General features: G+C 47.0%; 1 protein-coding gene across 1 annotated transcript; it reads left to right on the forward strand.

The window, feature by feature from the left end:
* Positions 1-7,795: 7,795 nt before the first annotated feature.
* On the forward strand, positions 7,796-8,458 carry LOC120656751 (pectinesterase inhibitor 8-like). Its single transcript, XM_039934934.1, has one exon. The coding sequence runs from the start codon at positions 7,796-7,798 to the stop codon at positions 8,339-8,341; it is 546 nt and encodes a 181-aa protein (XP_039790868.1). The 3' UTR covers positions 8,342-8,458.
* The last annotated feature ends 9,720 nt before the right edge of the window (positions 8,459-18,178 follow it).

The following is an 18,178-nucleotide window of genomic DNA, read 5'->3' on the forward strand; positions in this document are numbered from 1 at the left end:
AACTGCAAATCACCAAACCGCTGACATTCTTCACATCATTTATAGTACTTGAAACAATCGGATAGCATGATGGGCCAATAGAAACCAGCTCTTCTAAGTAACCACTTCATCTTGGGAGCCGATTGATGAGTACCACAAATACCTTCATGAACCTCACCCATAGCAACCCGGGCCTGATCCGAGTCTAAACACTTGAGAAGCAAATATTCGGCAGTTCGACGATAAAGTTCATCGTCAATTAAAACGTACTTGAAAGCCAAACGCTGAATATTTCTCTCTGCACCACGACCAAGATCTCTCAAATACGATATAAGAGGAACCCTCCAATCCTGGGCTTCGGCCGAGACAATTGAATTATCTTTTTTGGCCGAATCAGAACCAGCAGCTGCATCACCGGTCAGACCGGTCTCTGGACCGGTCAGACCGGTCTGGGCGGTCAGACTGGTTTCGCTGACCGGTCGGACCGGTGCATCCAGAACCAGACAGTCGGCTTTCGTTTGCATCGGCTTGCGAATGTTGAAATATTTTTTTGTAACATTATAGCCAGATGCTTGCTGAGCCAGAGTATTTGCCTTTCCACTCTCTTCCCTCGTTATATGTTTGATAATAAATTCATCGAAGGAAGAAATAATATCGAGGCATTTATCAAGATATGCATTTAGAGAACCATTATAGCACTGGCATACCTTAGATACTTGCTGCACCACCAGAAGAGAATCTCCAACGGATTCAACATGCTTCACGCCCATGGATTGCAAGAATTCCAAGCCAAATAGAAGAGTCTCATATTCAACTTGGTTATTTGTGCACTCTTCTTCCAATTGGTTTGAAAATTCAAAAACAGCACCATTCGGAGAAACAAGAACAGCATCAATCCCTTGACCATCATCACAAACCGATCCATCAAAGTACAACTTCCATGGTGTGCAAGTAATATAGCCGACTTCTAGATCATGCTTGTCATTAATCCGATGCTCAACAATAAAATCCGCTATAATTTGGCCTCTCATAGATTTTAAAGGTTCACAAGCCAAATCATATTCAACCAAAGCATAAACCCACTTGCCGATTCTACCACTCAAAATCGGTTTTTGTAACATATGCTTGATCACATCGGTTTGACATACTACTATGCAAGTACTAGATAGTAGATAATGCCTTAATTTGGTACAAGCATAATAAAGAGACAAACACAACTTCTCAATAAATGTATACCTCGTCTCCACATCAATAAGTCGTCAGCTTAAATACGTAAAGATATACTCCTTCCCTTCGGTTTCTTGAATCAAAACAGCCCCAATAACCTTGTCTTCAGCAGCCACATAAAGTCTGAAAGGTACTCCTCTCCTAGGTGCTTTGAGTACAGGTGGCGAAGACAAATAAATCTTGATCTTCTCAAATGTTTCTTGCTGTTTTGCCTCCCAAGTAAATTCGGTTTCATCTTTTAACCGAAGAATAGGAGTAAAAGCATCGATCTTCCCGGACAAATTAGATATAAACCTTCTCAAGAAATTTACCTTGCCCAAGAATAATGAAGCCAAGAAACTTTCCAGCCGATACACCAAAAGCACATTTGAGTGGATTTATCTTCAAACCATACCGGCGCATCCTCTCAAGAGAAAGTCTCAAATCGGCTAAATGATGATCCAAACCGGCCGATTTAATGACAATATCATCAATGTACAACTCCAAAATGACACCAAGCAAATCATGGAAGATTAAATTCATAGCTCTTTGATAAGTAGCACCCGCATTTTTCAAACCAAAAGTCATAACAAGCCACTCAAACAAGCCGACAAATCCTGGACATCTAAAGGCCGTTTTAGATATATCTTCTTCGGCCATGAATATTTGATTGTAACCGGCGTTACCATCAAGAAAACTAATGACACGGTGTCCGGAAGCCTCATTGATCAACATATCGGCTATAGGCATAGGATATTCAGCCTTGGGAGTAGCTTTATTAAGATCTCTAAAATCAATGCACACTCTAATTTTCCCCGAATCCTTTTTCTCAACGGGCACAATATTAGAGATCCAATCAGCATAACGACAAGACCGAATAAATCCAGCATCAAATAAATGATTAATTTCAGTTTTAATTTGGTCATAAATAATGGGATTGAAACACCTAACTGGTTGTTTATAAGGTCTAAAACCGGCTTTAATTGGTAAACGATGCTCAACAAGATCACGACTTAAACCGGGCATTTCACGATACTCCCAAGCAAAGCAATCAACATATTCCTTCAATAAATTAACCAAATCGGCTTTATATTCAGCCGATAAATTTTCGTTTACAAAGGTCGGCCTAGGGATAGTTCCATCACCAATGTCTACCTTTTTCTAAAGGATCGGCCGATGCAAACCCTTGGCCTAGCTTGTCTAGATCATCAGAATCTTCAATGGCTTCACACATATCGTTCGTATGCGCCCGATACTGATCTAGCCTCTGCTGTAACCACTCTGTGTTGGACCGGTCTAACCGGTCGGGGTGTCCGGTCTTACCGGTCGGCTCTGCGCACCGAACGGGACTGGACCGGTCTGACCGGTCGGCACAAGCGGTCTGACCGGTCGCTTCTGGATCTTCTGTTTTGCTCATCTAATTTACATCAAATGGTTTAGCCGATTATCCATCGGCTTTAGTACAGCAGAAACAAAACCATCCTTAGTGCAACTAATCAAATCATAATCGGACAGAGCCACACCCGATAAACACTTGACGTTGTCGTGTGCACTAATAGAATCCGAATCGGCTAAAGCAACAAAGGATGAAGTGTCCCCATGGACAATCTCAACCTCATCGCCGATCCACTGAACAAGAAACTGATGCAAGGTACAAGGAACGCACTGATTTGCATGAATCCAATCCCTCCTAAGAATCAAATTGTAGTTACCTTGCACCTCCGAGATGAAGAAAGCCGTAGCAAGCGTCTTGCTCCCAATGGTGAGCTCCATGGAAGCAACTCCCTTGGCGCTAAGGGGATTGCTCCCTCCAACACCACTGACCGTCATGTCTGTCTTGATCAAATCCTCGTCTTGGCACCGAGTTTCTTGTACAGCGAGTAGGGCATAAGATTTACAATGGCCCCACCATCCACTAGCATGCGAGTCACCGGCTTACCGTTGATGTGTCCCCTCAAGTAAAGAGCCTTCAGATGGTTGTCCTTCTCGCTTGGCTTCTGGAACACAGCTTCACGGGGCCCAAACTGAAGATGAGCCAAATCCTCTTCCGGAACCACGAAGTAATCCGAAGACATGTGCACCACATTAATATCCAAGTTGGTGCGCTCCGGAGATGCTTCATAATCCACCAATTCCTCGTCTTCTGCTGTCAGAGGAACTGCTGGGGCTTCGTCTACAGAAGTAACCGAAACGGACAGTGCCGATTCGGCTGCTGGCTCTGCAGTAGGCTCTACCGGTCTAACCGGTGGGTCAGAGCGGTCTGACCGGTCTGACCGATCGACTGCGGCGGTCCGACCGGTCTGGCTTGCTGATCAGCTGTCTTGACCTTACAAACCTTGCTCTGAGGGAACATGGGACTGTATCTGTTGAAGTCCTCATCCCTCATCTTCTCTTTCCCCTGCTTCTTCTTTTCTTTGTTGCGAAGGCGCTGCAATTTCCTCTTCTGTGTATGAGTTAAATCTGAAGGGCACCACCTAGGCTGATGGTACTTGTCCGTTGCGCTCTTGCTGCTACCGGCCTCATGGTCATTAGCTATGAGTGGCTTTTGTGAAAGAACATCAGTCGATTCTTCAATATCCATCGGCTTTTTGCCAGTGTCGTTTAGGGGGCGTTTAGTTCCCAAAAATTTTCACCTCGAAATTTGTGTCTTTCTCTTTGGATACATACATGAAGCATTAAATGTAGTTAAACAACAAAACTAATTGCACAGTTTGGATGTACACGACGAGACGAATCTTTTGAGCCTAATTAATGCATGATTAGCCATAAGTGCTACAGTAACCCATATGTGCTAATGGTGCGGTCAAAGGCCTCAAAAGATTCGTCTCGCAGTTTCCAGATGAGTTCTGAAATTAATTTTTTAATTAGTGTCCGAAAAATCCTCCTGACATCTAGTCAAATCGTTGATATGACACCCAAAAAAATTTGGTTTGGGAACTAAACGGCCCCTTATGGGCACTTTGATTTCACCGATTTGAATAACATCGGCTTTAGGCTTCTCTGGATCAGCAACAGGCTTCTGCTCCTCTTTCTTTTCCTTGATGCGATACTCGAATCTTGGAGTAGGAACCTGGCCCGGTCTCTGGTGAGACCAGTCTGACCGGTCAGAGGTGACCGGTCTGACCGGTGCAGCCTGCTACACTGGACCAGATTGGCATGGTCCCAATCGGTCGTGCATGGGTACCCTGGAGCTTTGCCCTTGATAATGTGGAGGATAAGGCATCGGGAAACACTGCATCCATATCCCTTCATGCTCCCATGCGGGATTTGTTGCACTTGACGCCGGTGGCACCCATGGCATGGTAGCATACATCTTCTGGGGAGGATACAATGTGACAACATCACCTATGTGCCTGCTGGATTCCCTCTTTGGAGACACTGGACGATCTTGGTGCGGTGGCGATCGCGGTCTCTTTTTTAGCGGCCGATCTTTTTGAACGGCCTTTGTGTACTTGTTCAACAACTGGTTGAAGGTGGGCTTCTGATTAGCAGTTCTTCCCTGCAACTTCACCTCGTTGGTCTTCCAAGTACCCACTTCCGGATGCTTTGGCTTGAAAGTCCGGGGACGATCACCAGAGCGGTCTGACCGGCTGGAGGAACCGATCTGACCGGTCGGACCGGTCTGACCGGTCGGAGACACTGGTCTGACCGGTCGTGCCTGATCAGCAGACCGATTTTCTGGTGGAGAGCTTCCTTGCCCCCCGAGTCTGGGATTTCTGACAATGATCTTCAGAGTATCCTTGCCATCATCAGTCTTCTCTTTGATAACTTCCCGGGCAAGGATCTTGTCACTTGTATTCATCGGTCTTGGATCACCGATGACAACATGCTTCCCCTTTGCCCCTTCGGCTTGTTCCGGCCGAATGAACACCTTTGGATTGTTCAATTCCAGCGTATGAACAGGGAAAGCAGCCTTGTCAATTTGCATCTCAGAAAGTACCAATCGTCCTTCATTAATGGCCGATTGTACCTGTCGACGAAAAACATTACAATCATTAGTAGCATGAGATGTAGAGTTATGCCACTTACAATATACATGTCGTTTAAGTTCGTCGGGAGATGGAATAGCATGTGACAATCGTATGTTACCATTCTTAAGCAATTCATCAAAAATCCGATCACACTTAGAAACATCAAAAGTAAATTTCAGCTCCTCTTGCCAATTCTTTTGAATCGGCTTGCGAGATGGAACTGAACCGGGTTTGACCTTTGATGGCCAAACAAACACAGCAGCATATACTTCCTTGCTATCATCGTCCGAACTATCCGAATCATGATCAAGAATATGTGTGTTGGACCGATGAGGCTTGAAAGTATCTTTGGCATTTTTATGTTTAAACTCTAAACCCATGACTTTGACTTGCAAGAAATTCACAGTATGATATTCAAAGCCCTCGAGTTTCTCTTTCAAATAAGAACGTAAACCATTAAATGCCAAATCCGCGAAATCCTTTTCGGAAATTGTCAAACTAAAACACCAATTTTTAATTTATTTAAATCTTTTGAAATAATCCGAAGAAGACTCATCACGTCCTTACTTAATTGATGTTAAGTCCAACAATTTTGCTTCGGTTTCCCCACTAAAGAAGTGATCATGAAACTTATGCTCCAACTGAGCCCAATTGCGAATAGAATTAGGAGCAAGCGAGGAAAACCAAGAGAAAGCCATTCCAGTCAAAGGTAAAGAAAATAAATGCACACGCAAAGCATCATTGAAACCGGCTTCTCCTAATTGTAAGACATATTGACTAACGTGTTCTTAAGTTGTACGAGAATCATCACCATTAAATTTAGTAAACTCAGGAATACGCCAACCAGCAGGAAAAAGAGTAAAATCAAACTCAGCGGGATAAGGTTTTTGATATAAACGTGTAGTACTCATATCCACCCCAAGCTTACTTTTAATCGCATTTGCCAGATCCTCTTTGAACTTAAGGAGATCGGCCTGATAGTACTGGCTGGTATAAAACTCAGAAAAATGATGTGCATTAGAATTTCCATGCGCCATCGTCTGTGAAGAAGTCGGGATCGGTCCTTGGTTAGGTCCAGATCCTCGTGGCCCTCCCGCTACAGTAGTAGTGCGAGGTGGTGTATACAGTGACAATTTATTAGTTCGGCTAGGGGCAGCCGAACCTGGAATTGTCTCGAGAGGCGTCGGCGACGGTACTGAGTAACCGGTCTGACCGGTTTGATAACTGGTCTGACCGGTCGGACCGGTCTGTGGGACCGGTCTGGCTGGTGCTGTGTGCACGGTCGACGGTGGCGGGGTTTGCCCTGAGAACGAGTTCGGCGGCATACCATAGAGTGGTTCAGATGTGAACTCATGGGTAGCCGAACTCGGATCTAATGAGTTAGGATCTGACATGGGTTGTTTACCTTTAAGCGCATCAACATCACTACTCAATTTAATCAAAATGTCACCCGTAGCAGCTTGTGCAGCAACAATCTTTTGATCCATTATGGATGACATTCTATCAAACATATCAGAGAGAGAGGCTTACATTGGGAATCTCTTCAATCTTATCCTTACTAAACTTGAGAGACGGCAGTACGAACTCCTCCACCCTCTTGACGAGGCCACCACGATCCTTCTTGAAGCCCTTCAAGAATTGTGCCTTGACGTGCTCCTCCACAAGAAGGTAGGCCTTGCGCTCCTCTTCGGTGAGCTCCTCCATTGTAGTTGTGATGATGTTTTCCTTGTCGATCTCTGAAGAGCCCATCTTCTTCAAGGAGTAGATTATATCGGTTTTAAAACCAGATTAATCTATCCCCAGCGGAGTCGCCAAAAAGTGTGTTGAAACAGAATCGCGCCAACACACTCGAATGCACTAGAACGCGCAGGAGATCGTCAAACGATCTGAACCAGCGATGCCCTGGCGGACCGGTCTGACCGGTTCCGCAGACCGGTCTGACCGGTGTGGAGCAGAGAACCGCGAAGACCAAGAAACGCGAGCTCGGGAGGGACCCCATCGGAGCTTGCGCGGCTAGGGTTGCTTTGAGGTCGGCAGGCCACTCAGAACGTCTTCAAACATCGTCGAGATGAAAGAAAAAAGCAATCTAGGGTTGGAAAAGACTAGGGTTCGAGAGATAAAAAGTAATGCAATATTTTAATTGATTCGATTGGGAATACCTCAATCGGCCTTAACCTTTATATTTATAGGCCGGGAAAGTCGTACCCCTCTCCAAGTCGGTTTATACAAGAATTTTCAAAATAAAACGAAGACTACTTGAATTACAACTGGACAGACCGGTCTGACCGGTCGGCCCGATCGGTAGACCGTCGGCCTCTAAACTGCCAGAATTTGGCTGTCAACACCCCCCACACCCCCACCCCCTCCGACTCCAGCTTCGGAGAAGACAATGAGGCTTCGGAGAAGACAATGAGGCGCTAGAAAGAGGACCCTAAAGAAGTTAATGCCATGATAAATGGGGTGTCCGAAACGGCTCACAATGAATCGCGTTTCGTTCGCATTCCTGAGTATCATGCGGTCTCTCAACAAGAACTGACGCCCACGGCACCTCTGCACATTGCCACCACCGGGCTCTGCAAAGACTGCAACCCATCAAGACGAATCAACGCGGCAGCGCAGAGTCCAGAAGCCACCAGAGCATGATGACGAGTCTGTCGAAGAGCCTCCTCGCCGCAGCCGTGGCTCTCGCCGCGCTCCTCGCCGCCGACGCGACCGTGGAAACGACGTGCAAGGCGGCGGCCGGCGCGGACGCTCGCGTCGACTACGGCTTCTGCGTGTCGGAGCTGAGCAGGCACCGCGACAGCCCCGGCGCGGACGCCTGGGGCCTGGCCAAGGTGGCGGCCAACCTCGGCTTCAACAACGCCGGCGGCGCCGTCCGCGACGCGGACGCCCTGCTGGCCAGGCCGCCGGGCGCGGGCGCCGACGACGCGAAGAAGAGGGCGGCGCTGGGGCAGTGCCGCAGGCTCTACTTCGACATGGAGCTCTCGTTCGCCGGGGCGTACGACGAGATCAACGCGCGGGACTACGCGGCGGGGAAGGAGATGGCCGCGGAGGCCGCGGCGCTGGCGCGCCGGTGCGACGACGTCTTCGCCGAGGTCGGGGTCCCGTCGCCGCTCGCGCGGCGCGGCGAGTACGCCGGGCAGATCGGGGTCGTGTGCGTGGCCATCACCGACCTCATCAAGTGATGCGTTCACAGCCGTGAACGAGTCTGTTTCTTTGACCTTGTACAAGGCTTGTGCCCATGATCATGGCGTGATTTCTTCGAATAAGCTAAGGATGCAAGATAGAATCATCATCTCTGATATTGGTAATGTAACAAATCAACCTGCGCGATTGTGAGAGTGTCGAAGGCTTGTGACAACAGTCATCAGCTAGATAGCCTGGATTCGACTATCGCCAAACTGATCACCGAAGCATATATATATACATCTCAGTCAGAGACCTCTCACGCGGCTCCATCGTCTTGCCCTTGCCAGAGCTGGCCACCAGAAGACAGTGTGGCCATGAGGAACGTGGACGGCGGCTGCTGCGTGTATGTGCCTGGTTCGAGGCCCATGACTCATGACTGTGCGGACCCTATATGTCAGTGAAAGAAAAGAATGAAAGAAGATTCTTTTTCTGAAATTCGTATCTTTCTTTCACTAACGAAAAACACGAAAGTCATGAAATTTCACTAAAATCCTAGGTATCGCGCTGGGGTGGTTGTCCAGCAGGACCTGTGCTGACATGGCTACTGGCGGCGCCTGACGAGGACCAGTGCTGACGTGGCTAGTGGCACCGCCAGACTTTGGTCACTTGAGCGGTACACGTGCGGCGAGGAATCCTTGTTGCCGACCGCTACAGGTTGTGGATTCGAAGGAGTTACGAGGGTTGGATATATTATATAGGCTGTGTTTAGATGAGGTGAAAAGGGGAGAAAAAGTCACATCAGTCACTGTAGCACACTGTAGCAATTTTCGTTTGTTTGTGGTAAATATTGTCCTACCATGACCTAACTAGGCTCAAAAGATTCATCTCGCAACGTACATCAAAACTATGCAATTAGTTTTTTTATTTAACTACATTTAGTACTCCATGCATAGGTTATTTACTATATTTAATGTTTCGATGTGATAGGAGATGTGATGGATGTGATGAAAAGTTTGGAAATTTGGTGGGAACTAAACACACCCATAGAGTTCTAGGCGGCACACACGTCGGTGGTGATTCTGTTGATGGTCAATGGCCACAGCGACGCGATGGTTTGTCAGAGTTTTGATGCCTGGGCGTTGTTTGGTTTCGCAACAAATCTTTCGTGCACGCTTTTCGGAAAAAGAATCTCGCATATATGAAGCACTAAATGAAGTTTATTTATAAAATTTTTTCAGGGATAGGTGTAATTTTTCGCGACGAATCTAATGACGGTAATTAATCGATGATTGCTACAGTGATGCTACAGCAATCATCCTCTAATCGCGCGTCCAAAGACCTCATTAGATTCTTCAGAGTCATTAGCGCGGGAGTTCTGAAGTTGATTTTATAAACTTTCTTCGTTTGACACCGTAATTAGCGGTCAAAGTTTACTGTTCCTAGCGCTAGAAATCATGTCAAACAAAGCCTCGGTACACCTCTTGGATGGTTGCACGGATTGATCTATTGTAATGATATAATCTGCCACAAAAGAAAACAGTGGCCTAGCAAGACCCATACACCGAGCAATCTATTTGTGGGCCAATGGCCAGTTGCAGATCCGGACCATTTTTTGCTTGACCCATTTTAATCCTATTACATTATTTTCAGTCCAGTTCTGTTCTGGGCTACACATTTCAAGCTCGGTCCTAGGCATTTTAGGTCCAGACCTATACTTGAGTACTTCACATCCCAAATATGTGAGGTTCGAGCCCATTTTAACAGCTCATAGACTCCAAGCATAAATCCAGACAACTCATTGCTCATGATGAAAATAGTACGCATATTTTCTATCCATCTTATTGAAGGGATTTAGAGACTAAATATAATATCTGTAACCGGTAATTGAATATCCATATTGTATCTGTGTATCTGAATATTTATATGATATATATAATATGCAAATAGAATGGATATCAATATCCACAACATTTGATATTATTCGTATCCAATTTAAATCTGAGTAAAGATAAATATATGTATTCATATTTGTATATAACCATTGGTGTCCGGTCCGTTTTCGTCCCTACGTATAGCCCAAAGGATATCAAAAAGATTCTGAGAAAATTGTTCACATTCATATCCTGTCGGTGTTTTACCGTCGGGTTCTCCGAGAGATATCTCGAGGAGAGTGGTTATGAGTAGGGACTCGCCGAGATCAGAAAACGATGGTGCAAGCAACATAAGGATTTAGACAGATTCAGGCTGCCGGAGCGTAATATCCTATGTCATGTGTGATGGTTCGTATTCCCTAAGGTGTTGTTCGATGTATCTCCTCCCGTTTGAGGAGGTCCCTGTTCGCCCTTATATAATCCGGGGGAACATGGTTACATAGAAAGTCCTAGTCAAGTTCTATTAGGATCCCAGTCCGAGGAGTTCGGCTGGTTCCCGAGTGTGTCGATTAATTCTACTCATATTTGGGTAGATACAAGAGAGGTAGGGCATATCCATGTGCTACTCCCTAGATACAAGAGAGGTAGGGCACCCTACTCTAGAATATTCTGAGCCCGTGGGCAGTCCTGCTGTCCCGGATCTGACAAGCCTCCGAGCTGTTCGTAGTCGAGTCCTGCAGGCGTCGAGTGCTTCTGAAGACGTCCGTTGGGTGCTTCAAGAGTTTCTGGACTTTTGTCTGGGCAACGAGTGCTTTGGGTGCTTCTGGAGCAGGTCGACCATTTTTGGAGTCCATCAAATGCTTCAAGTAGTCTTTCGAGTGCTTCTCCGGCAGCGTCGAGGCTATGAGGTGCTCAAGCCCCGAGTCCTTCTGGTATGGTTGGCGATATACTCACGCTCCATATGGAGTAGCCCCCGAGCCTTAGTTTGATTTGATAAATCAGGCTGAGGATCAATTCAGTCTTCCGAGTCCTTCGATCTTTGGTTTGAAGTTTGGGACTTTTTCGAAAAAAGTTGTCATTTTATGACACGTATCCCGCAGCCCCCGAGCCTTGAATTCAAATCCGTGATTTGGGGTCAAGGGTCCAGGATATCGTGCTACGTCCTCTGTGATCTTTTCTGAGCTCATCAATGCTGCGGCGAATCTTTTGAAAAGGTGACAGTGCAGTATACTGTTGTCCCGTGGGTTCATGTGGCGAGTACTACTATAGAATCTTTTCTGTTTCGCCTGTGAGCCGCCCTGTCTTTTGGTGTCACGAGGGGTAGTGAGGCTCCGCTACTTCGTCTATTTAAGCAGGGTCTATGGCACTTGAATCTTTATTCTTGCAGTTGTAGCTATGGGTTCCAAGTGGAGTTCTTCACTGAAGAGTACTCGTCCTCCTGACGAGAGTACTCGATTCATCCTTATAGGTGCTAGAAGAGTGTTTGCGAGCAGCACAAACACTTGTTATCTCTCAGGCCGCCACCTTTGCTTCTCACATCGCAGCCATCCTGGTTGTCTTGGTGGGCTGACGGTGGAAGCCGTGTCAGAAGCTTTTTCGGGTGGGAACTGTGGCTGTTTCCCCCTCGATGGCTTCTGGAGAGATGGCATTGTTTTTGTTGCAAAACATATCAGGGAGAAGAGCAGGTGCAAAAGAAGGATTTGCGATGTTCCTGATCATGCATATCTTCTTACAAGTCTTTTTCTCCCTGAATGTATCTGGATTACTCCCCTCTGGGAGTAAGAAGCTTTGTATCTTTGTATCAGCCCTAGGGTTGACTCCTTTGTAACTCAGATCGAGTGGTTTTGAGTGGTGAAGTTGCTCAGATCTGTGTGTTCTCCTCTATTCGGAATGTAATCTTTGTATGGAGATTTCCACTTTTTGAGTTTATTTCATTTCCTTTGTAGCGAATCCCAAAGTTCCTGGCTGAAATAACTCTGAGAACTTTGTTCACGACCTTTGAACTTTCTGTTATTTACCGTACTGCCACTGGCTTTTGCTTATTTAATTGTTCGGATAAACCTAGGTTTAGCACGCTTCCTTTGCCTACTCCGCCGCCGGAAAAAACTCATCTGCCCTCGCCTCTGAGTGCCGCGAGAAACTAGCCACCGCTAACCCCCGAGCGTGAAGCAAGAATTGAATTGTTCCCTTCTCGATCCTATGGCTCCTAAGAGACTTGCTGGAAGGGGAAAGGTGGGCGAAGCCACTGGAGATGAAGAGGATATTCAAGGGTGGAAGTCGAGTAAGTGTTCCGACTCCCACCTGCTTGGCCTAGAAGAGAGTCATCTTCTTCAACCTCGAAACGTTATCCATTGGAGGCGTTCGGATGGGGAATCTTTTCCCCATGAGGAAGGGAACGAATCTGTTGTTTTTCTTCCTCATATTCTTTGGGACCTCGGTTTTCCGGTGTCTGATTTCTTCCGGGGCCTTCTTCATCACTGGGGAGTTCAAGTGCATCACTTGACTCCAAATTCTATTCTTCACATCTCTATTTTTGTCCATCTTTGCGAAGCTTTCTTGTGGGTTGAGCCCCACTTCAATTTGTTTCAATATTTCTTCCATCTGAAGCCCCATCCCAATGAATCTAAGGTAGATGTAGTCGGGGGGTGCGGGCTGCAGTTTTGTTAGGGGAAGAAGACCAAGTACACCCCCTACGAGTTGAGTGATAAAGTCATCGACTGGAAGGAGACGTGGTTCTATGTTAGAAATCTTTCCTCTTACCTCCCTCTTCACACTCCTGGTCCCCCTGTGAAGAGACTGAGTTGGAATTCCAAGGGAGGTAGAGCGGACCAGGTCAACTTTCTCCTTGGGGAGATTGAAGTTTTGAAGGCAGAACACCAGATTACTGGTGCTTCCGTGGTGGCGCACTGGACTATCCGGAGGGTTCAGCCTCTGTAGCGGCGAGTTTATCTTGCCTTTGAGTATACGGGTGAGGAGGATCCTGCTCGATATACTCGGGAGAAGATTACCGAGGACGATTTGAAGTATCGAGTGGCCGCACTCTTGAAGAACATAAGCTGGAGGCCTAGTCTTTCTGGGGCCTTCAGAGCTGACAGGCATCCTCGGGAGGTACTGCTTCGAGTAGTAGATTGTAGTTTAAGTCGAGTACTTTTTGCCGAGTAGTCGAGTTGATCTGGTAGCTTTCGTGCAAATTAATCCCGAAAACTATCAGAGTAGGCCTCCACTGCCTGAAGATGCGCATTTCGCGCATACTGACTCAAGTGCGAATCTTTGACTGCCTTTGTTTTCTTCTCTTGTTTGATTGGGCTGTTGAATTCTCAACTGATGATGGTTGATTTTGGTGCATAGGTCCGTCGGTTACTCAGACGGCGTCTGATGTCCAGGACAAGGTGGCGGACGAGCCGGCCGTCGAGTCTACAAGGACTCAAAAGCGGAGGGTTGCTTCTGCTGTTAGCAGTGACAGGTGAGTACGAATTGGTATTTTTCTGAAGTCCTGCGCTTGTTTTGATGACTTTTGTTCTTCTTAGGCCTCGTTCCCCTTCCAAGAGGCGGGCGGTGAGCTCCGTTGTGAGTCCCGTCATCACGACTCCCTTTGCGCCTGCTGAATCTGGCGGGAGTGGCTTTGCTAAGGGGCTGAGTGCTTCGGGCGGTGAGTTTACCAAGCCGAAAACATTTGTGCTGAAGCATTCCTCTCAGTAAGTGCAACTACTGATCAGCTAGTTATCTCTTCATTCTTTATTTTTACGTTGAAGTGTCGAGTACTTCTTTTGTTTTGTAGCAACCCAGATGCCCTTGGGATTGATGAGTCAGAGAAGGGGATCTTTGATTCCCTTAAGAACATCACTCAGTTACCCTCCAGCCCATCAAAAGATGGGGATCGGGCGGGCGATACTGCTACTGGGGCGGCAGAGAGTCCTGCGGCTGAAGAGGCTGGCAAGAAGTCTTCTGTCGCTGGCACTGGTGAGTGGCTTTGTGAGGTGCGATCGAGTGGTTTCTGTCGTTCTTTTGCTGATATTCTTGTGTTTTTTCAGATAAGCAGAACGAGGATCAACCAAAGAGTCCTTCGGCTTTCGCCAATGTTGATCCATCCCTTCAGGAGGTGCCGCGGCAGGAGGTGGAGAAGTCGGTCGAAGGATTGACTACCGTCGCCCAGGGGATCTTGGGCTGCCATTCTTCTCTTGTTGTAAGTATATTTTGTACTCGGGTAGTTGAGTTGTTGAGTACTTTGTCTTGACTTTGTTTTGTTGATAGAATCTGGCTAAGAAAGTTGCTGAGCAGGCTGAGTTCCTTCGGTGGACTGGAGAGGATGTCTAGTTGACAGCTGATCAGGCGCAGCATCTTGAGAATATGGCTGCTCTTGAGAAGTCTTCTCGGGAGCAGTCGGAAAAGGTCAGGCTTCTGGAGGCCCGAGTTGAAACTTTAGAGAAGGACAATTCTGCTCTGAAAGATAAGGCCTCCAAGCTGCAAGAGAAGGCCAAGGCTGCTGCCAAGGAGAAGAAAGGTATTCATTTCCTTCTCTGATGCTTGTGTCATTCGAGTAGTTTCTTCTATGCTCATTTTTGCTTGCTTTGATAGAGCTAAAAAGCTTGTTGTTGCAAAGGGATGAACTGGTGACTGATCTTAAAAATATTATGTATCATCACGCAGATGTTGTGGAGAAGCTGACCCGGATCAAGGCTGATGCTGACAAGCAAATGGTCAATGATATGAAGCAGATCAGGGAGTTGTCCCAGCAGCTGGCCGATCTTGAGGTGGCGGCAAAAGTAGTCGTCGATATGGTAGAGGATGAGGGGGCTGGTGAGAAGAGTCTGCTGGAGCGTCTTCGTGAAGCCCCCCAGCGACTCAGCAGTTTTTTCTCCGACACCTCTAGGGAGTACTTAGCTCATGCCTTAGGATTAGTCAAGTCCTTTCTGCCCTCTGTGAACATGTCCCCTATAGGTGATGGGGTGGCTGTTGGCTGTTCAGAGGAGAGATTCTCTGAGTATGTCGCGGAGATGAAATCCATCGCTGATAGGATTATTAGTGGCTTGGAGCCAGCGCCAGAAGCTTGAACAGTTGTTGTAATATTCTTTTGGCTTTTGTGTAGATGCATGTCCACTGGAGTACTTTTGACTTTCTGATGTATAGTACTTTTTTCTTTTTTTTAGATGATGGCCGATCGGCTGGTTGCCTTTTCATGACTCTTGTCATTGGCTGTCTTGTTTTGTTTCTTCGAGTACCACGGTAGTCGAATTGCTAGTCATCTTGCGGACGAAAAGTTCCTTCTTTGGAAATGGAGAGGTTGTGCGAGTACCGTAGTAGTCAACTTGTCTCTTTCTTCATGAATGGTAATTCCCTCTTGGGAGATGGAGATCTTGTCTCATCCTGAGTTGAGTGTTGTAGCAGTCGACGAATTGTCACCTCATGGGTGAGTGTCTCTCCTTGGAGATAGGGATCTTATCCCTCCAAAGGCCGAGTACCAAAGTAGTTGAATTAGTCGTCGTCTCATGGACGAAGAAGTCCTTTTGGGAGATAGGGAACTTGTCCCTCCGAAGATCAAGTACCGAAGTAGTTGAATTAGTCATCGTTTTATGGACGAGAAAATCCTCTTGGGAGATAGGGAACTTGTCTCTTAGGGCCGCAGAGCTCATGTCTCTTAGCCCAGCTACCCGATTCGCCGTGCCTTTTACCTTGAGTGAACAAGAAAAGGTTGGTATTCGGAGTAACTGATGGAGAACCAACTCCTGAAGAAGGTAGAGAACTTGTCTCTAGGACCGCAGAGCTCATGTCCCTTAGTCCCAGCTACTCGATTCACTGTGCCTTTTACCTTGAGTAAACAAAGAAAGGTTGGTGTTCGAAGTAACTGATGGAGTAACGACTCCTGAAGAAAGTAGAGAACTTGTCTCTAGGGCCGCGAAGCTCGTGTCTCCTAGCCCCAGTTACTCGATTCGCCGTGCTTTTTACCTTGAGTAAATAAAGAAAGGTTGGTATTTGAAGTAACTGATGGAGTAACAACTCCTGAAGAAGGTAGAGAACTTGTCTCTCGGGCCTTTGTCGATGAGATTTTCCCCTTCACCAAATTCTGAAGCACTCGATTTCTTCTTTATATTGGAATCTTGCTCGGGCGGACCCATCCTAGTCTTTATTGGGTGTAAGACCAGGGGTTGGCCCTGAGGGATTCAATCTTTAGAAACTGTCTTCTGCCAACATGAGTAGCTTGTATACTGAGTCAGAGCTTAGGCGAACCCATCCTAGCCTTTATTGGGTGTAAGACCGGGGGTAAGCCCTGAGGTGACCCGATCGATTAGCTGACATGCTCCCATCTTGTTTTTGTCGATAGTTCGGGGGTGGAACCTCCCTCGGGCAGACCCATCCTAGCCTTTATTGGGTATAAGACTGAGGGTGAGCCCTGAGGTGGTTGGACCCAACCGACCATCTTGTGAGGCGTATTTCTTCTTCGAGTAGTTCGGGGGTGGAACCTCCCTCGGATAGACCCATCCTAGCCTTTATTGGGTGTAAGACTGGGGGTGAGCCCTGAGGTGGTTGCACCTATTGTAAGGATCACCGGGGTGTCCGACCCTAGAGGGGGAGGGGTGAATAGGGTCGCTAATCGCTTTTCTATCCTAGGGCTCAATCTAATTGCATAAGATAAACCTAACACGTCCTACACATGCTAGTTATGACTAAGGTTTATCTATGCTACCCTCTACTTACCCCAAAAGACTTGCCACCTATAGCCAATCCTAATCAAACTAACTAGGAAAGTAAAGGTAAGCAAGAAAGAGTAAATGCGGAAACGTAATGCGGTAAGGGAGAGGATATGCAAACTCCCGTGAAGACACCAAGACACACGATTTAACGTGGTTCGGTTAGGACACCAAAGTCCCTCCCTACGTCCACGGCCACTTGCTCACAAAGAACAAGTGTGATGCCGAGTCTCTTCGCTTGATCACCGTCTTGCCACGCCTCCAAGGCTCCCGACAAGCAAAGGCTAAGTGACGCCAAGTCACAAAGACGAGGTCACCGCCACCGTCTATCTCGAAGCGTCACCACGGCACCGTCTTCACTATCTTGGAGCTTTAACACCAAGTAGGGGCCTCCTTCCCCGCACAAAGTGTCGTTGCCACTCCACACCAAGTCGGAGGGTCACACGACGAGTACAAGTGTTTGCTTGCCGCAGCAAGACTTCTCTCAAGGGAGCTCTCGCAAGAACTAATCCCTAATCAAGCACTAAGCACTCTAACAAGTGTGCTTAAGCCTATATGATGTACAATGAAGCTCTATGGTGGTTGGAGATGATCTTTAGCTCTATTATACTTCTTTTGAACTCCAGCACACTCAAATGGTGCGGCCTTGGGGGTATATATAGGCAGCACAAGCAAATATAGCCGTTGGAGAAAAACTGCCAGAAATGTGCTTAACACCGGTTAATCCGATGCTCCCCAAATCGCCATCGTCGGTTTAACCGGTGATACTAAACTGCCCACTGAAAACTAGCCGTTACGTGTACGGGCAATCAACCGACGCAATCGACCGGTGTATGTAATGTTAGCGTCGGTTTAACCGGTGAGTGCAACTGTCCTCTGATCCTTGAAAAACAAACTCTCTGGACAACTGCACCGACGCCATTAACCGGTGCATCATCGGTTCATCCGATGTATGCATTTTCCTTGGTCTGCTTCTGCCATTGCACCGACGTATTCAAACTTCCTATCGTCGGTTCATCCGGTGCCAAACCCTAGCCCGCAGGCCATCTCTGTCATTGCACCGATGAGTACATTTTGCCTTACGTCGGTTTAACCGGTGATACTAAACTCCCAGACGTGCTCAAGTCAATGCACCGACGTGTGTAATTTGCTTGGCGTCGGTTCAACCCGTAGGGGCGGCCCTTCGGGCCTAGCTTCGCCTCTCTTCTCTTTGTCATCACTTGAACCTAAAAGCCTGAGTATATCATCTAAGCAAACACATTAGTTCAAGTGTTGCGTGTGTCATCAATCGCCAAAACATTATATTGAAATATGGCATGAGAGGCCATTTTCGCTA

Source organism: Panicum virgatum, chromosome 1K, assembly GCF_016808335.1.
Source record: "Panicum virgatum strain AP13 chromosome 1K, P.virgatum_v5, whole genome shotgun sequence".
Classification (NCBI taxonomy): domain Eukaryota; kingdom Viridiplantae; phylum Streptophyta; class Magnoliopsida; order Poales; family Poaceae; genus Panicum; species Panicum virgatum.

Coding starts and splice junctions, on each gene's coding strand:
- LOC120656751 (XM_039934934.1), top strand. CDS start 7,796: ATGATGACGAGTCTGTCGAAGAGCCTCCTCGCCGCAGCCGTGGCTCTC.